The sequence below is a fragment of the Saimiri boliviensis genome, chromosome 15 (genome assembly GCF_048565385.1).
Source record: "Saimiri boliviensis isolate mSaiBol1 chromosome 15, mSaiBol1.pri, whole genome shotgun sequence".
NCBI lineage: Eukaryota > Metazoa > Chordata > Mammalia > Primates > Cebidae > Saimiri > Saimiri boliviensis.
The window spans coordinates 27,016,745-27,042,878 of NC_133463.1; the positions used below are offsets into that span (position 1 = coordinate 27,016,745).

Genomic DNA, 26,134 nt, shown 5'->3' on the forward strand with positions numbered 1-26,134 from the left:
TTAAGAAGTTATTTGAGGCCAGGTGTGGTGGCTTGTGTCTGTAATCCCAGCACTTTGGGAGGCTGAGGCAGGTGGGTCACCGGAGGTCAAGAATTTGAGACCAGCTTGGCCAACGTGGCGAAACCCCATTTCTGCCAAAAATACAAAAATTAGCTGGGCATGGTGGCACATACCTGTAATCTCAGCTACTTGGGAGGCTGCAGCAGGAGAATCGCTTGAACCTGGGAGTTAGAGGCTGCAGTGAGCCGAGATCATGCCATTACACTCCAGCCTGGCTGACAGAGTGAGGCTCTGTCTCACAAAATAAAAAAAAAAAAGAAAGAAAGAAAAAATAACAAGAAGTTATTTGGAACTTTTACCAAGTCTCTCCTAATTAAGGTGAGGTACGGGACCATCTTTGAGAAAAGGGTCAGGTTTCCTCTGAACTGTCCCTGTAGTTTGCCATAAGCTGCAGTGAACTCTATATATGGGATACTGCTGCCGCTGATGAGCTTGGAACACTCCTCCAGGCGCCTTCTTAAACCTGAGCCTTCCAAGCTCCAGGCCAAACAGCATCAGTGGAGGATCTCTGGTAGAGGCCGGCCTTTTTGGAAGCATGTGGAGTCAGCAAACCTCAACTTACCCGGAACTATGTTGAATGTCATCTAGGAGCAGGGGATCATTTGCAGATCATCACTCACAGCATTTGCTTAGTCAATAACATCGCAGAAGAAATCACAGTATCATTTTATCAGCCCTATGACTTCGCTTGGATCCGTATTTACATGTTGGATATGATCAGGTCAAATAAAGTACCCCAGACTCAAGCCTTGTGATGGTCCATATCGTCAGTCAGCTGGATTCTTAGAATATAATTCAGAGGGAAGAATATGCCTCCTTTTTCCTGTCCACTTACAGGGTCAGATAAGTTTCCCTGTTGAATCTGGCCGGTGATTTCTTATTTATTCAGTGGAAAGGCAGAGTAGAAACTCTAACTTGAGTTACATTATTGGGCTGCATCACTGAAATCCTAGATTTTCTTGGTAATAATGAATACTAGCAAAGAGAAAAAATTTTTCCCTCCTCTCTCTCTTTTAGAGACAGGGTCTTGCTCTGTTGCCTAAGCTGGAGTATAGTGTAGCTTACTCGCTGCAGTCTTGAATTCCTGGGCTTAAGTGATCCTCCCACTTCAGCCTCCTGAGAAGGCCCCGGTGGACTTTGGCTACATGGGGATTGACTCCATCCTGGAGCAGATGCGCCAGAAGGCCATGAGGCAGGGCTTCGAGTTCAACATCATGGTCATTGGGCAGAGTGGCTTGGGTAAATCCACCTTAATCAACACCCTCTTCAAATCCAAAATCAGCCAGAAGTTGGTGCAGCCCACCTCGGAGGAGCACATCCTCAAGACCATCGAGGTCAAATCCATCACACACGATATTGAGGAGAAGGGTGTCCGGATGAAGCTGACGGTGATTGACACAACAGCGAGAACTGCTGGCAGCCCATCATGAAGTTCAACAACAACCAGTATGAGAAGTACCTGCAGGAGGAGGTCAACATCAACTGCAAGGAGCACATCCTGGACACCCGCGTCCACTGCTGCCTCTACTTCATCCCTGCCACTGGCCACTCCCTCAGGCCCCTGGACATCGAGTTTATGAAACGCCTGAGCAAGGTGGTCAACATCATCCCGGTCATCACCAAGGCTGACACACTCACCCTGGAGGAGCGGGTCCACTTCAAACAGCGGATCACCGCAGACCTGCTGTCCAACGGCATCGACGAGTACCCCCAGAAGGAGTTTGATGAGGACTCGGAGGACCGGCTGGTGAATGAGAAGTTCTGGGAGATGATTCCATTTGCTGTGGTGGGCAGTGACCATGAGTACCAGGTCAACGGCAGGAGGATCCTCGGGAGGAAGACCAAGTGGGGCACCATCGAAGTTGAAAACACCACACACTGTGAGTTTGCCTACCTGTGGGACCTTCTTCTCATCAGGATGCACATGCAGAACATCAGGGACATCACTAGCAGCATCCACTTCAAAGCCTACCGTGTGAAGCGCCTCAACGAGGGCAGCAGCACCATGGCCAATGGCATGGAGGAGAAGAAGCCAGAAGCCCCGGAGATGTAGACGCCACCCTGCCCGCCCCCGGGACCCTGCCCCCAAGTCTTCTCCATCTCCCCCAGGGGTGTGAGCCGCCACACCAGGCTAATTTAAAAAAAAATTTTTTTGGTAGGGACAGGGTCTCACTATATTGCCCAGGCTGGCCTTGAACTCCTGACTTCAAGCTATCCTTCCACCTTGGCCTTCCAAAGTGTTGGGATTACAGGTGTAAGCCACCATGCCCAGCCTGTCATTTCTTAACTCGAGGCTCTAACTCCAACACTCTTACTTATTACATTTGAAAGTGGAAATAAATTATATGTAAAAGAGTCAGATCTACCTCTGAGGTTTGTCAGATACTGCAGCTGCTACTATTTTACCTCAGGTAGAGGTTGTTTTTGTTGTTGCTTTTTAACTTCTAACCCTCACATTTTCTTAATCTATAAAATTATTTATGGCCCTTTCCATTTATACTATATACTATGGTTGAAAGGATTTAAAGTTTGTCTACTCTTGGCCCGGCACAGTGGCTCATGTTTGTAATCCCAGCACTCTGGGAGGCTGAGGCGGGCAGATCACGAGGTCAAGAAATCGAGACCATCCATCTTGGCCAACATAGTGAAACCCTGTTTCTACTAAAAATACAAAAATTAGCCAGGTGTGGTGCATGCCTGTAATCCCAGCGACTTGGGAGGATGAGGCAGGAGAATCGCTTGAACCCCGGAGGCGGAGGTTGCAGTGAGCTGAGATCGTGCCATTGCACTCAGCCTGGGCAACAGAGCGAGACTCCATCACAAACAAAAGAAAAAAAAAAAGTTTTTCACTACTGCCTACCGAGACCAGCTCGGCCATAGAGACCACCCCCCACCCCTATGCAGGTGGTGCTGAAGGAATTGAGAGGCAGACGCCCAGATAGAACAACAAAATGGGACTATCCCAGGGCCCAGCAGCCTTCCAAGCTGAGTGCCTCAGAGCCTGACAGCATTCTGGGCTAAAGGCCTCGAGCAGACTCTGACCCACGCATTTATTCTCTCTGAACAGGTCATTATTATCAACAAACAGATGTTCAGTATTTACTCATAACAAAATATGCCAAATAGGCAGCTGGTACCCACTTACCACTGATCACACACAAACTAAAATATTATCCAGGAGGTAGCCACGGGGGCAGGGTCAGATATCTTAAAGAACTGTTTTAACTGGTGTATGATATTTACATATTGTCCTGCCACTTTGGAATGCCCCAAGTACTTGGGGCATTCCAAAGTGGCAGGACAATATGTAAATATCATACATCATTTCTTGGTGGTGGGGGGGGGCTCGGCTAGGTTTTCCTTGCCATCATTCTTCCTAGCAAACAATATATTCTATCATATACTCAGCATTTCTCAGTATTCATAAACTTAACATTTCTAAACAACTTAACAGTTCTCAACAACTACCTAATTTGCTTCCGGCTCCATTTCATTCCCTTTAGCTCTTGGCATTGTAATTTGCCTTTCCAGGTGTTGTATATACTTTTCACAACATGAAAGGCTGCAGCACCAGCGAGAGGTCAGCTCATCTAAAAAGCACGTTCAGAGCAGGATAGTGATGGAGGAGCAAGGACATTTCCCGGTGTGCTGTGGTAGGCAGTTTATGCAAACCTACCCCCAAAAGTCTAAGAAATTTGCCAGTGAGAAGTTGATGAGCTGGGTCTCAAATCCAGGTCTGTTCAGCTCTAGAACAGAATCTGTATGTAGAGTGTATTCACATGTAGATTTTATTCATATGTCACCCTCAGTCATTCACCATGGGTTCACTGGACAGCTAGGGAAGCACAGAACAACCACTCAGTATTTCACTCAGGGCAGGCTCTGTGCCTGAGACTGAAACTCAGCTCTGCTTCCTTCTTTTAATGTCTTGTCTGAAATTTTCCCTGATGGTTTCACATACACTAATCCCTGTGAACCCTGAAGTTCACCACTTCTTCTTTGGGCCAATGGTCGGGGTGGGGATGGAAAGAGAGTAGAAAAAAATTACTCTGCGGACAAATTCCATGCAAAGATTTTCACCTGGGTAGATCCTTGATAAGAGATCTGAAAAACTGTTGTTAAAGTCCAAACCTACTTCTGAGTCTCAATTAGCACCTTTCTGTGCGGCTGAAAGGTTTCACTTTCCAGTGTGAAACCAGAAGTGTTTATTAACAAGTTCAGGACAAAAACCCTCTGACAAGAATGAGCCTCCCTGGAGATCTGTCTTCTTGTTTAGCAGAACCTGGCACGTAGTAGGTACTCTATATATTGAGTCAATATCATGCATCTGTTGTGTCCCAGATACCTTCCACAGGGCTTGATGGGTTGACTTAATGCTTTTCAAATTCAGGTTATTTCAATAAAAACAGCCTAGCATCATTAAGGCACAAGAGCCTCGCCCTTTTACACCACTTTCCACGAACTTCCGGTTGCCTTCCTTCAAAACGCTTGTTAAGAATCCCACACAGATACCCGCCCTCTATCAAAACATCCTCAGCTTTGCCAGGTAGAGAATTGCTTCTGCAGGAGCTGGGTCACGTCTCCGCGGTAGTGCCCATCGCATTGGATCGGTATTAATCTGTTTGTCTGTCTCATCTTCTGGGCTCTGAGCTCCCAGACGTCAAGCCAAACGGTTGTTCGCCAAAGGTTATATTAAAATGTCGGTTTCTGCACATGGTTTGGGGCTCTGTGTATGAGTACGGTTAATGTCTTCAATTTATTAAGAAGATAAAGAGGTCGATAAATAAAGAGGTCGAGCCCGTTTTGCAAGGTCACACAAGGAAGAAACGGACCACGAAAATGAACTTCGGCGGCCACCTGCGGTGAGCGCGCTAGAGGTCTTTTGAACTTCTTTGGCTACCGTCGCCGGGTTCTCGCTGCGCACTTTTTCTGCGCCTGCGCGCGGTGGAGAGCCGTCCATTTTTCCATCAGTCTGGAAGGACGTTGGTGTTGAGGTGAGTGCGGGTCGCTTTTGCGTTCCTCCCTCTTCGCCTTGTCGCAGCGGCTGCCTGCTGCTTTCTCTCTGCCTCGGAGTTTAGTCGTGACTCTTGTGTCTTGGACGTGGTGAAGCTTTGGGCCTCTCTGCCGCATCTACTCCTTCACGCTTCCGCTGAAGGGCGGCGGGCGGACCACGGGCACCGGGTGGGCTGCGACGGCCCTACAGAAGTCGGGTGGGCTGCGGGAACCTCGAGGACCCAGTGGGTTTCGAGTGAGCTGGCCCGGGGCCGGTACCCGCTGCGCTTTTTCCCAACCAGTGTGACCTTGGCGAGGTCATTTGACTTATCTGGCCCAGGTGTTTCTCTCGTAAAAAAAAAAAGGGGGGGGGTTGGGGTGGGAAGGGTGGTTTTTTCTGTAGCTGGTCGTGTGGCGCAAGGGTCCATGTAGGCAAAGCAGCTGGCAGCGTCGCTCGCTGTGTGGTAGTATTTTAAGTTAGAGCTGGGAAGCTGGAGGAGGGTCACCGTGCCTGTCACAGGAGGAAAAGGATGGGCTTCTGCAACTTCCCTCGCCCCACGGCTTCCCATCCTACCCTGAGCCTCGTCAGCTGAATGCGTTCAGGGACGGCCACGCGCGGGGGTCTTGAGGCCCCCAGATGAGGCTGGGCAAAGGAGCAGTTAGGGAATTTGGGCCCTCAAGGCAATTGCTGCGTTCCCGGCCAAGTTTTAATGGTATACCCAGTGACCGTGGAAAACACTTGTCTGCTGATCTGACAGGGTTGTCTCGAAGGTTTAAGGAATGGACGGAAAATTTTTAGAAGAGTAAATGTTCCGTAAATGGGTAATTAATACGGAACTACTGCTTATGTTTTCCTGTTGTTGGGATGGATTTTTGTTGCCTTTGCTTGCCCGTTGTTAGTGTGCCACAGTTAGTTGAGTCTATTTACGGTAGTAAGTAGGAGATGAAGCACGCTAAGCCAAGAGACAGCGTAGGCTTTGTGGGAGGAATCTGTCCACTGTCGTTCTGTGTCTCTCTGGGTAGTAAAATGCACTATGCATGAGTTTCTTTGATGTCTTATTCTCTTCTGAGGTTTTCTTTGATTTTACCCGAGAAAGGAGAAAAAGCTCAGAGTAGTGACAGGAGGTATGCAGGCCCAGAGACCTGAGTTGGACTTCAGTCACGCCCCTCACCCATGTCTCAACCCAAATCTTATTCCTGAATTTGTGACACAAAGGACAACGTGTAGTCAGTAGCTTATGTGATTTTACTGTAAATTCATGGCAAACAATTTAGGAATTGCCTCTAATTTTTTCTTAACCCGCTTGTAGGCTGGAATCCCAGCGCTTTGGGAGGACAAGTTAATATGATTACTTGAGGCCAGGAGTTTAAGACCAGCCTGGGAAACATACACCCTGTTTCTGCCTAAAAAAGAAAACCATTTTTATTCGAGACTGCTGCTAATCAGTGTATATTCAGGGCAACTCCAATCAGTGCTTCCAGGTGGCCATTGTCAAGTTTGTGGCTTAAATAAACTCTGTACTTAATCATGTTTTCTGAATCTCTTAAGGTTGGCGTACGTATCAAGGACAGTAATTAACTATGGCTTCTGAAGTTTTGGCAAAACCTCAGATGCGTGGTCTTCTGGCCAGGCGTCTGCGAATTCATATGGTTGGAGCATTCCTGATATCCCTGGGGGTTGCAGCTCTCTATAAGGTATGTATGTTTGTTTTTTTAACTTTGTGTCTAAGATCATAAAGTACATGTTTTTGGTCGAAAAATCTTTAAAAGAAACTCCCCTTGTAATATGTTTCCTTCTAACCCTGTCTGCACTCACCTCAGTGTGACAGGAGCTATAGCTTGGACTCAATCTTTAAATGAAGCTGTTAGTTTGCTAGGAATGCCATAACAAGGAACCATGGACTGGGTGTCTTAAATTTGCTTGCAGTTCTAGAGGCTAGAAATCTGTTGGCAGGGCTGATGTCTTCTGAGGCCTCAGTTGGCTTGTAGATGGTTCTCTTCTCTGTCTTCAGTGTCCTCTGTGGGCATATGCCTGTGGCTGAACTTCTTTCCTTTTTCTTTTCCTTTTCCTTTCCTTCCTTCTTTCCTTTTTCTTCCTTCTTTCCTTTGAGACAGGGTCTTACTCTGTCACCCGGTAGCTGGGACTACAGGTACACAACATCAAAACTGGCTAATTTATATATATATATGTATATTTATATAGAGATGAGGTTTCGGAGACAGCCACATTGTCCTGGCCAGTCCTGAACCCCTGGGCTCAAGGGATGCACCTGCCTTGGCAACCTAAAGAGCTGGGATTATAGGAGTGAGCCACTGCACTTGGCTTGCTGAATTTCTTAAAATAACATCAGTCATACTGGATTAGGGCCCACCCTAAAGGCCTCATTTTAACTTAATTATCTCTTGAAAGCCCTTATTTCGAAAAACATTTAGATTCTGAGTTCCTGAGAGTTAGGATTTAAACACGTGAATTTTGATAGAACACAATTCAACCCATTACAGAAGCTAGTATGCAGAGGGTCTGGGAAGGCAACATAGCTGCCCCTCTATCCATGGGGGATTGGTTCAGGAGCCCTAAGGATGCTTTAAATCATCTCTAGAGTACTTAAAATGCCCAGTGCAATGCAAATGCTATGTCAGTAGTTTATACTGTATTTTAAATTTTGTATTTTTTGTTGTATTCCCCCCCTCCTCCGCCAAATATTTTCAGTCCTTGATTGACTGAATCCATGAGTGTGGAACTTGCAGATATAGAGGGCCAATTATGGTTCTATTTGACACCTTGAATAATTGTCACAGAATGGCATTTTAACACTGCCTAATGTGGATTTTGTTACGCCCTTTATTTTTTATCAAAGCCTGCATATTTGCAACTTTTTCCATAAAAATGTTTTTGATGAGATATATATGTCTATCACTGTTGTCATACTATCCCATGAAAGAATTTAGAGCTTTGCTTTTATAACTTACTGTACTTAATCTTCGTTTAGTGTATACTGGGCTATGAGCCTCATTAAGACAGATACCATGTCTTTTGTTTACTATGGTACCCTATTGTTGGGGGCCTGACACATAAATAAGTTCTTAAAAAGACCTGTTGAGTAAGAGGCAGTGTATAAAATTCAGTACAGTTTTAGATAATGTAGAGTTCCAAGTGCTTTGGAAGACACAAAAGGTGTCTGACTAAATCTGTGTTTTTAAAGAACTTACAGTTAAGTTGGGGAGGTGAAAAAGAAGATGTTGCAAGATAGAACATAACTGAAAGAATGGTTTTGGGGGATGTTGTGGGTCACAGTTACTGTGGGTCATACTCTATGATAGAGGAAGTGGAATTTGAGCCTTGCAAGTTGAGGAGAGAGGCTGGATCTGGTGGCTCATGCCTGTAATCCTGGTGCATTGGGAGGCCAAGGTGGGCAGATTGCTTGAGTTTGCGAGTTCAAAACCAGCCTGGGCAATATAGTAAAACCATCTCTACTAAAATACAAAACGTAGCTGGGGGCATTTCTTCTAAAAATACAAAAATACATGCCCTAGGTACTTGGGAGGCTGAGGTGGAAGGTTGGCTTGAGCCTGGGTGGCAGAGGTGTCATTCAGCCAAGATTGGGAGGCAAGGCCAGGTGTGGTGGCTCACGCCTGTGATCTCAGCACTTCGGGAGGCTGAGGCAGGCGGATCACCTGAGGTCAGGAGGAGTTTGAGACCAGCCTGGCCAACATGGTGAAACCCCGTCTCTACTAAAAAATAGAAAAAAATTAGCTGGACCTGGTGGCGGATGCCTGTAATTCTGGCTACTCGGGAGGCTCTGAGGCAGGAGAATTGCTTGAACCCAGGAGGGGGAGGTTGCAGTGAGCCAAGTTCTCACCATTGCACTCCATCTGCCTGGGTGACAGAGTGAGACGCTGTCTCAAAATAAAAATAATAGATTGGGGAGTGGAGGTTGCAGTGAGCCAAGATCGTGCCACTGCACTCCAGGCTGGGTGACAGAGCCAGACTTTGTCTCAAAAAAAAAAAAAAAAAGGGAGAACTGGGAGAGCAAAGAGGAGATGGAACACTGAGTGAAAGCACTAGGTGGACCTGTGCTTTGGGACTCTTTGAAGAGACAAGCATGGAAAATCTTTTAGTCTTTGAGATTCCTGCTGCCTGACATATATAGTGGACATATTTGTTTGTAGAAGAGATGGATGTGATACAGAATTCTTTCTCTTTAGTTTAGCTAAATCTGGGTTCTTGTGTCACGACCAGGAGAAATTAGGCACATGGACACATTGAAGGATGAGGAGGGCTGAATTTATTGGGTGAAAGGAAAAAAGAAAAAAGACTCAGCAAAGTGAGAGAGGGTCTTGCTAACAGGCCCTTACCTCAGACTGAATACCAGGCCACCACACAGGAGCCCAAGAGACTAGGCTCCTCCCCTCTGCACAAGAAGCAACTTCCCCTACCTCCACCCCATTCTTCCAGTGTGCCTGTGGCCATTATGGGAAAAGAATCCTCCGTGAAAGGGTGGGCAGATGTGCAGTTCTCCCTCCGGGTCCTGGGATCTGGAAGCACAGTCCGTCCTTTCAGCCTTCAAGCTGTTCTAGGCTTGAAGATGGGGTTTTGCCGGGACTCTTGGCTGTCTTCTGTCTCTCAGATGGATGACTAAAGGAAGTAAGGCTAAGTATAGAGAAATGTGATAGGGAACTCATTTCTTTATGCAGTCATAATTGTCACCAAAGTTCAGGCCTTTGCAACGTCTTGTGTGGATTCTCACCACTTTTAACTGGTAACCCCCTAATAGAGCTGTATGTCATTGGGCTCCCCAGTGTCTAGTGTGTAGGGGCTTTTAAACTTTTGATGTACATTAAGCAATACATTTTTTGCAGTGTGATTTAATGGGTGCATGGATTTACCTGTGGATTGTAAGTGTACATATAAACTGAAACCATTTGCAACACTTACATGTGGTCTCTTAATACTTTTTATTCTGTTTTTTTTAAAGTGCAGGCTGTAACCTTCTAAATTGGTTTCATGACCTACTACTGTAATGGGTTGTGGGTGATGTGAACAACACACTTACAAGGCCAGTGCTAATATTCTTGATTCTAAGACCCTTTCTGATTTACCCCTCTGCCTTTCCATCACTTCTAACATACCCACCTCTACAGACCTTCAGAACTATTTGCTGTTACCCAATTTGGATATCGCACATACAGGTATTGATCGACTTATGACCTATGCAGCTTACGACCATTCGACTTTACGACCACAATCGCTAGCCACGACTGCTCCGCATCTGGCAGCGCAAACGTTGCCCAGCTGGGCGTACGACAGTGCGGACCAGCTTCCGGAAGCACTGCCATCTCCTCGTGCACCATTTCAACTGTACATATAGCCGACTCAACTTACGACCAAATCGTGTTACGACCGTTCTGTGGTCCCAACCGTGGTCGTTAAGTCGAGCACTAGCTGTACTTACGTACATGCCAGGACTATCTTTAATCTCACTGTCTGGCAAATTCCTGCTTTTCTTTTAAGGCTCACACAAATGCTTTTTTTCTGTGGAGTGATGCGTAGTCTGTTCCACGGGCTGTGTTAGTTGTGCTCTCCTGGGTTCTCAGGCAGTTTGTACCAGACTGTTGTGTGGCATTGGGTACATTATATTTTAAGTAATACTTGCTTCAGGGTCTTTATTTTCTGTTAAGAGCTGGTACCATGACAGACACATGGTCTCTCAGTCTGTTGTGATGAAAAATAAAAAATACTTGGCATGTGAGTCCGTGTTTGTATATAGTTAGCTATTAGTGTTTGATTGAAACCAAGGTTCCCAAACCATTGAGGAACCCAGATTGTTATTAAAGAATAAGACAGGAAGGAATCACCTTTGTTCTTTTAGTAGATATCACCTCCTTCATTTCCCCTACCCAGGTTATTAAATGCTTTTGAGGACTTGGCTTTTCTTTATTTCCATTCCTGGTTTTGGCCAATTTTTATAGTTTCAATCAACGTTTGTATTTTTCACATGATGCAGCATTCAGTAAATCCTTTTTGGTCAAGTTAGTCTGCTGTTAGCCTAAACTCTTGAATGTGAGTTAGATTTTTAAGAGGCAAGTGAAAAGCATTTACTCCAAATGTGGAATTTTTCCCTAGGTTTACCAATTACTGTTATGAATTAGGCTTGCTCTTAATCTTCAGGTGTAGATTATTTTATGGCTTTCAAGTTACTCATAATCTGGAAGACCTAAATTGTTAATTCATATATATTTTTACTGAAGTTCAGATTTTTCAGACTTTAAAATCATTAAAAGTGTAACAATATAATTTAGATGAGGTTATAAAATTACTTTGCTTTCTTTTTTTGGGTTCACTGACTGAACGTATTTTTAATTATTAATTTTTTAAAGACGAGTCTCTCTGTTGCCAGGGTGGTCCTGAACTCTTGGGCTCAGGTGATCGGCTCAGGTGATCTGCTTGCTTCAGCCTTGCAAAGTGCTGGTATTACAGGTGTAAGCCACCACACCTGGCTTTTAGCCTATTAGTTTAAAATGATATATATATTTTTTGCTAATGAAATGCTCACAGTTGCTTTCTAATAAAAAGCAGTTCTAATAAAAAATGCTCACAGGAGTGTATTAGTTTTCCAGAGAAACAGCGAATAGGATAGAGATACCTAGATCTAGATAGCTACCAATGGAAATCTACCAATTTCCATTCATCTCTCTCCCTCTCTGAGATATGAATGGAAATTGGTTCATGCATTTATGGAGTTCAAGAAATTCCGTTTGCCATCTATAAGCTGGAGAACCAGGAAACTAGTGGTGTAATTCAGTCCAAGTCTGAAGGCCTGAAAATCAGGGGAGCGGATGTTACAACTCCAAAGGTGGGGAGAGAGCTGAGAGGCAGGTGGTGCTGCTGGTGTTAGGTCCTAGCGATATCAGAGGGCAAAAGAAGATGGATATTACAGTTCAAGAAAGAGACTGCCCCTCCTTTGCCTTTTCTTTAAGAAACACCCTCACATACACACCTAGGAATAATGTTTCGATAGCTCTGTAGCACAATCCAGTTGACACATCAAATTAACTGTGCATGGAATGATGGCCCAGAGCACTTGCACTTCAGCCCTGCCAACCCCAGATGGAGTCTTGCTGTGTCACCCAGGCTATAGTGCAGTGGCATGTTGAAATCCACAAAGCAGTGTCTTGTGGAAAATAAAACCTTTTCTATATGACAGACATAGTTTTGAATGCTGCTTGAGCCATCTGCTCCTGATGCTTCTTGCTAAGACACTTAAACTCTGCATTGTTGTCTTCAATCCTTTGTTCTTTCTCTGTCGAACCCCCCTGCCCTTTGTATACAGAAACCTCAAACAAAAGAAAATAGACACCTTATTCCTCATTCTTTTCTTTGCAAATTTAGCAATTTCTTACTTTCAGTGATCAGTTGTCATCCTCAGGTTGTTCTCTCACTTGTAAATTGGGTCAGTGCCTACTCTTAGGGCTTGTATGTTGATGAAGTGTAAATCACCCTGAACTGTTCTTGGCGGATAGAAAGTTTACTCTGCCTTTCAGAGGCAGATCATTACCAAATTAATCTCAAGCTTTTTTGAAATTCATATTGTCTTAAATTTAACTGATATTTTAGCATGTCTCACCTGTAGGGAATTTAGGTTTTGTTGGAGGGAAGGCTTATCTCTAATACCTTTCAGCTTTTGGGTTATTTCCTTCAGCTCCTGCTAGGCTGCATTCATTTCCTGCCAAACATACATACAGAACTCACCCAAGAAAAGATAGAATCTGTCTCTAGGCAAGGTGGGGCTCCCCTTCCTGTGTAGTTTCCATGAGATAACTTTCTCTTAATTTTTTACCTGTCACCACCTCCACCCCTTAGGAAAGGTAGGGCTTAAATTAAAGGATGAACAAAAATATGTGCTCTACCTTGTCTTTAGATATTATAATCTGGAATCTAATTTCTAATAATCTGCAAAATAACCTCTAATGGATGGTTTGCCTTTTAGTTTGGTGTGGCTGAACCAAGAAAGAAGGCATATGCGGATTTCTACAAAAATTACAGTCCCGAGAAAGATTTTGAGGAGATGAAGAAGGCTGGTGTCTTTCGTAGTATAAAGTGATCTTGGAATAGAAAGGTAATGTGGTTATTTGAAGTTGCTATAAAAATAAAAAGTTCTGATTGTGGTAAAATGCACATACAGATGACTGTCCCTGACTTACAATGTTTGGGCTTAAGATTTTTTGACTTTATGATGGTGTGGAAGTGATACTCATTTGGTAGAAACCATACTTTGAATTTTGATCTTTGTCTGCATGAGCAGTAAGTGGCACAGTACTTTTGTGATGTGGGGCAATAGCAATGACCACAGCTCCCAAACCCAGTCAGACACATGTTCACAAGGGTAAACAACTGATACTGTACTCTGTAGTGTTGTGTGAGATACTCAGTGTTTTATTACAAGCTAGGCTTTGTGTTAGATGATTTTCTCCAACTGTGGGCTAACATAAGTGTTCTGAGAACATTTAAGATAGGGAAGGCTAAGCTCTGATGTAGGTTAGGTGTAGTAAATGCATTTTCAACTTAAGATATTTTAAAATTATGATGGCTTTATCAGAATGTAAGCTGATAGTTAAGGAGCAGATGTAATATAAAATTTACCATCTTAACCATTTTTAATTGTGCAGTTTCATAGTGTTAAGTGGATTCACACTGTGCAACCAGTCTCCAGAACCTGTCATCTTACAGAATTGAAACTTTGTATACATTAAGCAACCCATTCTCACCTCCACTCAGACCCTGGCAGCTGCTGTTACTTTATAAGAGTTTGGCTACTCCAGATTATCTCATAAATAGTCATACAGTATTTGTTTTCTTGTGACTGGCTTATTTCATTTAGCATAATGTCCTCAAGGTTCATCCATGTTACAGCATGTGTCCGAATTTCCTTTCTTTTTAAAGCTGAATGATCTATTTTAGGTGTGTCACATTTTGTTACCCATTCATCCATCAAAGCTTGGATTGCTTCCACTTTCTGATTGTTGTGAGTGATGCTGTGAACTAGGTCTACAAATACTCCTTGAAGGCTTTGCTTTCAATTCTTTTGGGGTATATTCAGAAGTGGAATTGCTGGATCATATGATTTTTAATTTCTTAAGAAACTGCCGTACCATTTTCCATAGTGGCTGCACTGTTTTACACTCCCGACAACCGCTCACCAAGGTTCCTGTTTCTTTCCATCCTCCCCAACACTTGATAATTTTTTTTAAAGTTTCTTTTAACCCAGTAGTTCTTTTAGAGACTTTTTTTTTTTAAACAGGGTGTCCTTCAGTCACCCAGGCTGGAGTGATGTAGTGCTATCATGGCTCATTGCAGCCTCAGTCCACCAGGCTCAAGGGATCTTCCTGCTTCAGTCTCCCAAGTAGCTGGGACTATAGGCATGTGCCACCACACCTGGCTAACTTCTGTATTTTTAGTAGAGACAGGGTTTCACCGTATTACCCAGTCTGGTCTTGAATTCCTGGGCTCAGGTGATCCGCCTACCTTGGCCTCCCAAAGTGTTGGAATTACAGGTGTGAGCCACTGTGCCTGGCATAATTTTGATATTTTTGATAGTAACCATCCCAATAGGTATGAGGTGGTATCTCATTGTGGTTTTGGTTTGCATTTCCCTGGTTATTTGTGATGTTGAGCATCTTTTTCGTGTGCTTATTGGCCATTTATGTTACCTTGGGAGAAATGTTTATTCAGTTCTGTTCATTTTTGAATTTGGTTTTTTGTTTATTGGTTGTTGCAGTTCTGTATATATCCTGGATATTAACCCATTATCAGATACATGATTTGTAAATATTTTCTTCCATTTCATAGTTTGCCTTTTCACTTTTGTGTCCCTTGATGCACAGAAATTTTGATGTTGAATTTACTTTTACTTTTGTTCTATGTGCTTTTAGTGTCATTCAATGTCATTGCCAAATCCAGTGTCACGTATTTCTTATGTTCTTCTAAGACTTGTATAGTTTTAGCTCTTACGTTTATATCATTGATTCACTTGAATTTTTGTCAAGGATATAAAATCCAATGGTATTCTTTTACATGGGGCATCCAGTTTTCCCAAAATCATTTGTTAAAAGATTGTCCTCTTCCATGGAATGGTCTTGGCACCTTGGTGAAATCATGACTCTAAATGTGAGGGTTTATTTCTGGGCTATTTCAGTAATCTATATATCTGTCTTCATGTCAGTACCACACTGTTTTGATTACAGTAGTCACCTTTTATCCAAGATGTTATGTGTCAAGATCCCTCCAGTGGATTCTTGAAACCAGATAGTACCAAACCATATATATATATATATATATATATATATATATTCCTACATATACACATACCTTTGATGTTTAACTCATAAATTAGGCATAGTAAGAGATTAGCAATAACAAAATAGAACAATTATAGTGTATAGTAATAAAAGGTGAATGTGGTCTCTCAATATCTTGCTGTACTTTACTTACCTGTTTTTGAACCACAGTTGACTGAGTAACTGAAATAGTAGAAGGTTAAACCACAAATAAGGGATGGCTGCTACACTGTAGCTTTATAGTAAGCTTTGAAATCAGGAAGTATGCATCCTCCAGCTTTGTTCTGTACCCCCTTACCCTCTACCCCAAGAGTATTTTAACTATTTGGGGTCCCTTAAGAGTCTGTGAATTTTAGGGTGGATTTTTCTATTTCTGCAAAAAACACCATTGGGATTTTGATAGGGATTGCGTTAAATCTGTAGATTGCTTTTGGTAGTATGGACATCTTAACAATACTAAATATTCCAATCCATGATCGCAGGATGTCTTTCCTCTTTGTATCTTTAATTTCTTTTAGCAGTATTTTGCATCTTTAATTTCTTCTAGTGTTGCTAATCTCCTACTCTGCCTAATTTATGAATTAAGCTTTATCATAGTTATGTGTATATGTGAAAAAAACATATGTATAGGATTTAGTACCATCCATGGTTTCAGGAATGCACTGGAGGGGTCTTGAAGCATATCACCTTGGATAAAAGACTACTATAATCAAAGCAGTGTATCTAAGGACACACATTTCTTTCATTTTATAGTGACATGTTTCAGTTACCTTCTTATTTTCTTTTCTGTATTTTCTTTGTGGTTACCATGGGGATTGCATGTTTGAGATTTGCTAATTTTAGCAGTGTATAGAAATTTATTTCATCTAAGTCACTGTTGAAGTCTTTCATATTCCTGGTTAAATGCATTCCTAAGTATTATTTTTGATGCCCTTATGAATAGTATTTCTTAATTTCCTGTGTGATCATTCATTGTTACTGTATAGGAAGAGCTAATTTTGTATCCTCCAACTTAGCAGAATTCGTTTATTATGACAATTTTTTGTGTGAGAACTCTTTAGGATTTGCTGCAGGTAAGATTATGGGGTCTGTAAACATAGTTTTACTTCCCTTTTTGGATGCTGCTTATTTCTTCTTGTCTCATTGCTCTGGCTGGGATTTCCAGTACTACACTGAGTAGAAGTGGCAAGAGTGGGCATCCTTCTGGTTTTAGATCTTAGAGGAAAAGCTTTCACATTTTCCTTGTTCAGTATATTAGCTTGTCCTTTTTGGCTTTTACTTGGTTGAAGTACATTCCTTATGTTGATAGTTTTGATCATGAAAGGATGTTGAATTTTGTCAGATACTTTTTCTACATTTTTTGAGATGATCATGTGTTTTTTAATCCTTCATTCTGTCAGTGTGGTGTATCACATCTATTGATCTGCATATGTTGAACTGTCCTTGCATCCTAGGGATAAATCCCACTTAATCATGGTATATGATTCTTCTAATGTGCTGTCAAATCTGGTTTGCTTGTGTTTTGTTGAGGATTTTTGCGTCTGTGTTCAAAGATTTGGCCCATAGGTTTCTTGTGTGTTTATCTGTCTTTGGTATCCGGATAATGCTGGCCTTATAGAATGAATGTGGAACTGTTCCCTTTTCCTCATTGTTTTTTGGGAAAAGCTTGAGAAGGATTGGTGCTGGTTTGATGGAGGGCTGGGCATAGTGGCTCATGCCTGTAATCCCAGCACTTTGGGAAACTGAGAAAGGAGGCTCTCTTGCCAGAAGTTAGACCCTATCTCTACCAAAAAAATACATAAATGAATAAATATATTATGCTGGGTGTGGTAGTTCATGCCTGTAGTCTCAGCTACTTGGGAGGCTGACACAGGCCTCCCAAACACTTGAGCACAGGAGTTTGAGGCTGCAGTAAGCTATGATCACACCACTGTACTCCATCCTGGATAACAGAATATGAGACCCTGTCTCAAAGAAGTTTTGTAGGATTCACCATGTGGTCTTAGACTCTTTGTTGGGAAGTGTTTGACTACTGATTAAAAATTTCTACTAGTTAAAGACCTTCAGATTACCTGTTTTTTTTTTTTTTCCTGATCCAGTCTTTGTTAGGTTGTATTTCAAGACTGGGTGTATAGGTCATCATGCATGTAATACCAGCACTTTGGGAGGCTGAAGCAGGTGAATTGCTTGAGCCCAGGAGTTTGAGACCAGCCTGGGCAGCATGGTGAAACCCCATCTCTACAAAAAAATAAAAAATAAAAAAAATACAAAAAATAACATGGATGTGGTGGCTACTTGAGTGACTGAGCTGGGAGGATCATCTGAGCCTGGGAGGTCAAGGCTGCAGTGAGCAGTGATTGTACCACTGGGCTCCAGCCTGGGCAACAGAGGAACACCCTGTCCACCCCCTACCCCCCAATTTTTTTTTGAGTTGTGTATTTCTAGGAATGTATCTGTTACATCTAGGTCATCCAGTTTGTTTACACATAATTGTTCATAGCATTCTCAGTCCTTTTTAGATCTGTAAAATCAGCTGTAATGTTTGCTCTGTTAGTTATTTGATGGTTCTTTTTCTATTGGTCTGACTAAAGGTCTGTTGATTTGATCTTTTCAAAGAACTGTTGGCTTTTATTTATTTATTTTTTTTCCTATTTTCTATAGTCTTATTTTGTTTATCTCCAATATTAAGTCATCCTTCAGCTACATTTGGGTTTAAGTTCTTAAGTAAAGTTAGGTTGATAGAATCTTTCTTTTAAAATTGCCTTGGGATTTATTTTTTAATCCATTGGTGTTTAGAGTCAGTTTAACTTAAACATATTTGTGGATTTTCCTCTTTTCCTTTGGCTTTTGATTTCTGGTTTCATGCCATTGTAATCAGAAAAGAGACTTTGTATGATTTCCAGTCTTTTAAAATTTGTTAAGACTTACTTTGTGACCTAACATACAGTTTGTCTTGGAGAATGTTCCATGTGCACTAGGGAACAATGTGTATTCTGTTAGATGGAGTGTTAAGTCCATTTGATGTATAGTCCTATGTTTTCTTATTAGTCCTTCTATCTAATTGTTTGATCTGTTACTGAAAGTGGACTATTGAAGTCTTCTACCGTTACTGTAGTGCTGTCTGCTTCTCTCTTCAATTGTGTCAGTGTTTGCTTTATATATTTAGAGCTCTCATGTTTGGTGCATATGTATTTATAATTGCTAGATCTTATTGGTGAATTAATCTTTTTATCATTATGGAATGTTGTTCTTTTGTCTCTTGTAACATTGTAGACTTGATCTATTTTGTCTGATTTAGTGTAGCTAACTCTGTTCTCTTTCGGTTGCTATATGTGTGGGACATCTCTTTCCACTCTTTGAACTTGTGTGTCCTTAGATCTACACTGAGTCTCTTGTAAACAGCATATAATTGGATCCAGGTTTTTAATCCATTCTGTCATCGTCTTTTGGTTGGGGAGTTTTACCCATTTACATTTAAGGTAATTACTGATAAAGACACAGTATTGCCATTTTGTTTTCTGTATGTTATAGCTTCCTTGTCCTTCATTTCTTTCCTCACTTTTAAAAAAAATTTTATAGTGGTATGTTTCAGTTTCCTTCTTATTTCCTTTTGTGTATATTCAGTATTTTCTTCGTGGTTACCATGGGGATTACATGAAATATGCTAAAGTTAAAACAATTTATTTTAAACTGATAAAAACTTCAGTTGCATATAAAAACTCCTTTACAACACTACCTTCTTCCTGTGTTACTGATATCACACATTATGTCTTTATATATTATGAATCCATTAACATGGACCTATAGTTATTTCTTATGCTTTTGTCTTTTAAATCCTATTAAAAAAATTAAAAGAGAATTTACAAACTAATTTTTTTTTTTTTTTTTTTTTTTTTTTTTTTTTTTTTTGGAGACAGAGCCTCACTCTGTCACTCAAGTTGGAATGCAGTGGTGCAGTCTTGGCTCACTGCAACTTTGGCCTCCTGAGTTAAAGTAATTTTTCTGCCTCAGCCTCCCGAGTAGCTTGAATTACAGATATTCCCCACTATGCCCAGCTAATTTTTGTATTTTTAGTACAGATGGGATTTCACCACGTTGGCCAGGCTGGTCTTGAACACGTGACCTCAAGTGTTTTGCTTGTCTGGGCCTCCTGAAGTGCTGGGATTACAGACATGAGCCACTGTACCTGGCACAAACCAAATTTTAATACAAGCTTCAATATTCTTTGCCAGAGAACTTTATATTTTCACATGGCTTTGAGTTACTAGTGTCCTTTTGTTTCAACTTGAAAAATTCCTTTTAGTATTTCTGTAGGGCAAATCTAATGGTAAAACTCCTTTGACTTTTTTTTAATCTGAGAACTTCTTTGTTTTTGAAGGACAGTTTAGCAGAACATATGACAAGTGTTTTTTTGTTTTTTGTTTTGTTTTTTTTTTAGATGGAGTCTTGCACTGTTGCCCAGGCTGTAGTGCAGTGGCACGATGTTGGCTCACTGCAGTCTTCAACCTCCTAGGTTCAAGCAATTCTCCTGCCTCAGCCTCCCGAGTAGCTGGGACTACAGGTGTGGGCCACCATGCCCAGTTATTTTTTTATTTTTATTTTTAGTAGAGACGGAGTTTCACCATGTTGGCCAGGATGGTCTAAATCTCCCATGGTGATAACGCCTGCCTTCACCTCCCAAAGTGCTGGGATTACAGGCGTGAACCACCGTGCCCAGCCAAGTGTTTCTTTTTTTAAGCTCTCTGCCCTTTTTCTCTTCTGGGACTCCCATAAAGCTAGTCCCTTCTCTTTTTTTCTCTTCAGGCTTTTAAAATTTTAATTTAGTTTTATAGAGATGGGGGTCTCATCATGTTGTGTAGTTTTGGGATTACAGGCATGAGCTGCCATGCCTGGCCTGCTCTTCAGACTTGATTAACTTCAAATGCTCTGTCTTCAAGTTTCCTGGTTCTTTCCTCTGCCTGTTTGAGTCTGCTGTTAAATCCCTCTAGTGATTCCTACTTCCCCTCTCCCCATTCAGTTACTCTGTTTTTCAGCTCCAGAATGTTTGGATTTAGAAATAATTTTCTTTGTTGATATTCTCACTTGTTCATATAATTACCTAATTTTGCTTAGTTGTCAACATTCTCCTTTAGCTCATTGAGGATATTTCAGGCAGTTGTTCTTAAGTTTTTATAGAGTAAATCAGTAGCCTCTGTTCTTTTTTTTTTTTTTTTTTTTTTGAGACTGAATCTTGCTCTGTTGCCAGACTGGAGTGTAGTACGGCAATTTTGGCTCACTACAATCTCTGGCTCCCTGGTTTCAAGCGATTCTCCTGCTGGGACTACAGGCATGTGCCACCACACCCAGATGATTTTTTTATTTGTTTAGTAGAGGTGGGATCTCACCATGTTTACCAGGATGCTCTTGATGTATTGACCTCCTGATCTGCCCACTTTGGCCTCCCAAAGTGATGGGATTACAGGCGTGAGCCAGCGCGCCTGGCCACCTCTGTTTCTCTAGAGTTGATTTGTGGAGATTAGTTTCTTTTAGTCATCTGTGTTTCCCTATTTCTTTATGTGCCTTGTGGTCTTTTGTGAAATTCAGGCATTCGTAAAACCAGCCACCTGTCCCCTTGCAGACTGGCTCCATGCGTGGAAAGGCCTTCACTGATTAGCCCACCTTAAAGGCTTGGTGTCCTCTCAGACTTTTTCTAGGGATGTATTTGTCTTCCCTGGGCCTGTGCATATGCGTTAGTACTAGTTTCCTCCTATACACAGCTGCCTTTCAGTTTTTCTTAATTTTCCTGAGTTTGACTCCAGCCTCCTGTTATAGCCTTAGCTGTTCTGTTTTATTCTTCTGCCTGTGATTGCTTGCACACAGGTTTCTGAAGGTCTGTGTTCCCCTGTAGCTCATTCATTCCATGGTATTCATGATTGCTTTCAGCTGTTCCCAACCTCATGTCCAAACTATGCCATTATTCCCATTAACACTCTTGATTCAGGCAAGACAGAAAGCAGTCCCTTGGCACCTCCACACAAGCCAGAACATTGCAGGCCAGTTCCATTCTTTATGTCCTGAGGGAAGAGCCAGGGTAGTTTTCTTCCGACTGCATTGCACTGTGGAGGGAGTGTGGCAAGAGTGAGCAAAAATGCCGTGAAATTTCCTGCTACTTTGAGTGTGGCTTTTTCTTGGATAGGTGGTTCCTTTGATTGCTGTTCAACTGGCTTCTAGAGTTCTCATAAAGCTAAACAGTTTTTAATTTTTGGTCTATGTGTTCATTATCTTGTGGGGTTTGAGGGCCTGAGACTTCACAAGTCTGTTATCTTGCTGACATGATATTACTTTGTATGTTCAAAATCATTTTTACAGCTTATGCTGTTAATTGCTAGATTGGCATTATGCATGTTACACTTTGAGAAGTCACTTTTTAAAAGTATTTATGACAGGATAGTTTGTTAACAATATAGAAGGTTAACGAGTGACTAGCTGGCTTTCCATAGATCCTGGTTTGGTCTGTTCTATCTACAAGATCTTCATGCCTCATGGACAGTGTGAATTAAAGTTCTGTATCTAGAAAAGGACTGACTGGTGTGCTGATGAAAAGTCATCTACTAAATTGACTTGATAGCATGTATGAATTACCTGATGAGACTTCCTACTCTGGAATCTTACATGTAGATTTAATTTCATTCAAGCCCAACAAAGAAGAAGAATGTAAAGTTTCTATTTGCCACTTCAGTCTGGGTTTATGGCCTGTAAATGAGTGTGCTGTGACTTGGAGAATGTGAATCTGCTATTTTGTCAGGCTGTTCCTAAATATTTCAGTTGCATTATACATGGGGTTACAGCCCAATAAACCTTATATGTTGAGAGTATCATGTCAAAAATGCATTTAAGACCCCGAAAAACCCATTATAGAGTCAAAAAATTGTAAGTCAAACCATCATAAGTTGGGTACCATGTATATTAAGGAAAAAAGATCAAGAAAATATTAATGGTTGTTGATAGTCGTAACATATCTGCTTTAACTTTGAAATTTTCAGAATTTACAGTGAGCATGCATTTTTATAATCAGAAGATGTTAATAGGCTAATTTAAATTTGTTAGATATTTACCATTATTATTTATAAGATTGTTTAAAAACCTATGAGAGCTGATTTGGAGATAGGAACATAAATACTGCTTGGAACAGAAACAGTATGTGGCTATAAGAGGGAATGGGGGTGGGGGTAGAATTGAGAAGGAAAAAAGCAGAATTTGTTAAATGAAAGCGAGAAATCAGAGTAAGATGTGGTATGCCCAAAATGGAAAAAATGCTATTCAGAGTGGTTAGGGAGCTTAGAAGGAGCTTAAAGGAGAGTGAACTTGGAGTCCAGGTGGCCTGAACTGTGCTCTGTGACTGAGGGTGAGTGATCAAGGTATGACATCTACTAGTAGGAATTGACCTCAGTTGATCCTCAAAGATGGTGGATATTGAGAGAATGTTTATCATTAACTTAGCCTTTGTGTTTCTCTTCACAGAATTTCTTCAGGTTGAATTACCTAGAAGTTTGTCGATGACTCGGGCTCCTGAACTATGACACATGAATATGTGGGCTAAGAAATAGTTTCTCTTGATAAATAAACAATTAACAAATACTTTGGACAGTAAGTCTTTCTTAGTTCTTAATGATAATGCAGGGCACTTTAATAGCATCAGAATGGTTTGGGATTTAACTATTGATAAAGCTAACTTGATTTCTGTGTTCTTTAAAACTTCATTGTTCTAGCACCTCTTTAACTGCAATAGTTTGCCCGTTTCGTTGAGATACTCCTAGGTGCAGTTACTTGGTCCTGAGCCATGGATTAAAGTGTTCTTTATGAACCTATAAGACTAATGTGGGTTCTAAGAAGAGACAGAATTAATAAAATCTGTCCTTGGCCTTCATTGCCACTATTTGGTAGCTGTGCCACCACCAGATAGAGGAAGTAGGGTTTCTTACTCAGTATTGCTTTATTAATAACAAGCTAACAGTATGTAACAATTTGCCTATATATCTAATCCAGAAAAAGTTACTTAACTAGAATTGAATGTCTGCTAATGACTAGCAGATTGTGGTACTTTTTCAGAGGTTGTCTTAGGACATTAATTCATGCTTATTTGCAAGCAAAGTGATACTGGAGAGCTTGGAAAAAAAGACGCTTATTTTCTTCAAAGCTAATTTAATCAGTCACTTTATTAAGGTAACAAAACCTATGTATTACCTTTTTTAACTCGTGTAAAATTCACAGTGATGTGAGCTATATTAAACTCGGGTATTAGTGAAAATAGGCATTGTAAAACCTGTTGGTAACAGTAGACATCTGTAGGTGATCAGTAATTCAAGGATACCTTTTATTTTAAACAATTTAATAGTTCATATCAATATACAAAATTACCGTAAGATACAAGGATTAATATTTACATTTTTAAAAATAGTTACTCTTGAGGTTGACAACTGTCACTTTCCTAAATGAGTATTACAGAACAAACTGAAAGAGCCATTTTTCATAGTCAGAATTGTTTATTAAACCTTGCTTTCCAGTAACAATTAGAGTGACTTCTTAGCCCAACATGTGAGAGTTAAAGACCAGAGGTTATTGGGCATGGTGGCTCACACCTGTAATCTCAGCAGTCTGGGAGGCAGAGGCAGAGGAGTGCTTGAACTCAGGAGTATGAGACCAGCCTGGGCAACACAGTGAGACCTCATCTCTGGAAAAAATTTAAACATCAGCCAGGTATGGTGGTGTATACCTGTGGTGGTGGTATAGTCCCAACTGCTTGGGAGGCTGGAGTGAGATCACTTAGCTTCAGGAAGTGAGCTTGAGCTGCAGTGAGCCATGATTGTTCCACTGTACTCTAGCCTGGGTGACAGAATGAGACCCTGTCTCCAAAAAAAAAACCCAATAATGAGCATTTAAAATTGCATTCTCTTAGTATCTCAAAATTGTAGGTAACAAGCTGTAGACCCAAGTTTAAATGTAATCAGCAAACGTTCTAAGTTACTGGACGATTTACTGAACATTTAAGATATGTGATGACCCAAGATTTGAGTCAAACCCATTCTTAGAAATATTAGACACTGGGAATATCTTAATGCTTTGTTAAGTCAATTCCACAGAATAACGATCTGGACTGGTATTGTTAGCATTAATATTGGGGTTCTTGTGTGCTCCACAGTGTACCAGGGAGTTCCCATGATGTATGTTTATGTTTTGTTTATGGAACCAGGCAAATTCACTTGAGCACTTTGGGACTGGATTCAATATAGGACAAAAGATTTACTCAAAGTTTGCTTACTAAAACACAAACTGGAAAAACACTTTTTCTAAAATGCATCTGGACAGTAATGATACTGTTTTGTAAATTTTAGTAAAATGCAGACTTCAGAGGAAATACACATAGCAGCTTTCAGTAAAAGAACAGCATTGCAGTTAAGTGACAGATGTCACAAGCCACAAAGTCCTAAGCATTTCATTTAAAGAATCCTAGGCCTTTGCAGACAAAGGAGCATGAGATCAAGCTGGTGACTCAGCCCAAAAACAGATGCAACTTGAAGTTTTAACTTCCGTTCTCCACTCTAAGGCCTGGTCACATTCTGTGATGGAACAGTGTTAAGAGATCCAAGTTAAAGTAGAAATTTTTGCAAGTGTCATGGAACAACAAAAAATGCATCTTCTATATGTGGTAAGAACATAAAGGGCCCTGTTAATCATTGTCTCCAAGTGGGAAAGGAGAATTTTTTTTGGAACTTTTGAAGTGCCTTTTAGAGGTAAGGATCTGAATACTAAAGGAAACTGTGACACTATAAGAAACTGCTGGCCTTGTGTCCATAGCGGATGTTAAAGCTGATGAAGCTTTTTTAAAAAATGGCAGCCCTGTATGGTGGCATGTGCCTGCAGTCCCAGCTACTTGTGGGTTGAGGTGGGAAGATTGAGAATCCCAGAATTTGAGATCAGCATGGGAATACAGCGAGACCCTGTCTCAAACCCAAAAACTAAATCACACAAGCAGGAATCAGTCAGCATCTCAGAAGGAACTCAGGGAAACCCTTTCCTCAGGGCTTTATTTTTCACCATGGTGAATTTACTAATGAAGACCTGAGTGAAATGTGGATCAACCAAGTAATGGTATGTTTTAACAGTGGAGGGGGGAGGTTCTGCAGCTACCACAGGGCATGGTGTTTGCATGGAAGAGCAGCTGGGGGCCAGGTGACAGGATGTCTTTGTGATATAATCCACAAGTCTGTTGTACTGTTGCTCTGACAGTCTCTCTCGGACTCCGTCTACCTAGGATCCAAAAATAAAGATTAATCAATTACTAGACCCTTATGAGAGTTCTGGAACAAAATAATTGTTTTTTGCCTTGATGCAGTTGTACATTATGCCTTTTAGGTCATCTATTAACGCCATTACCAAAACAATGTTTCCTTTTTTTCTCTGAGGTAAGGCAATGATAATGCAGTTTTAGCAGTATAACAAAAGCTGTACATGAGACTATCATTATAGCCTCCTTTGAATAAGCATTTAATGTTGCATAAAATTCCCATGTTTGAAAGCTGATGATTTGATAACATTCTGCTCATTAACTATTAAAACTTTTGTCATTACTCTTTAGCAACCAGCCCAAGAAAAAAAAAAAAATCCTTCCTCTGCATAAATCTAATCAACATTAAACTCAGCACTGAAATAAAAGCTCTGTTTGCCTGGCTCCCCAAACCTCTTCAGATATAGAAAGTCTTAAAGTAGA

At 41.2% G+C, this 26,134-nt stretch overlaps 2 protein-coding genes and 1 pseudogene across 10 annotated transcripts in view; 2 read left to right on the forward strand and 1 right to left on the reverse strand.

The window, feature by feature from the left end:
• The first annotated feature begins 263 nt into the window (after window positions 1-263).
• On the forward strand, window positions 264-3,268 carry LOC101051485 (septin-9 pseudogene; annotated as a pseudogene).
• A 1,679-nt stretch (window positions 3,269-4,947) lies between these two features.
• COX6C (cytochrome c oxidase subunit 6C) lies at window positions 4,948-23,011 on the forward strand. Its single transcript, XM_039464492.2, has 4 exons — window positions 4,948-5,054; window positions 6,602-6,747; window positions 13,041-13,169; window positions 22,888-23,011. The coding sequence occupies exons 2-3, from the start codon at window positions 6,634-6,636 to the stop codon at window positions 13,152-13,154; spliced, it is 228 nt and encodes a 75-aa protein (XP_039320426.1). The 5' UTR covers window positions 4,948-5,054; window positions 6,602-6,633; the 3' UTR covers window positions 13,155-13,169; window positions 22,888-23,011.
• A 727-nt stretch (window positions 23,012-23,738) lies between these two features.
• The window catches only part of VPS13B (vacuolar protein sorting 13 homolog B), an 805,060-nt gene continuing 802,664 nt past the window's right edge, over window positions 23,739-26,134 (reverse strand). For all 9 annotated transcript variants that reach the window (XM_074386816.1, XM_074386811.1, XM_074386814.1 and 6 more), the window contains one exon: window positions 23,739-25,674. In XM_074386816.1, coding sequence (XP_074242917.1) covers window positions 25,426-25,674 — 249 coding nt within the window. In that variant the 3' untranslated portion in view covers window positions 23,739-25,425. The remainder of the gene's footprint in view (window positions 25,675-26,134) is intronic.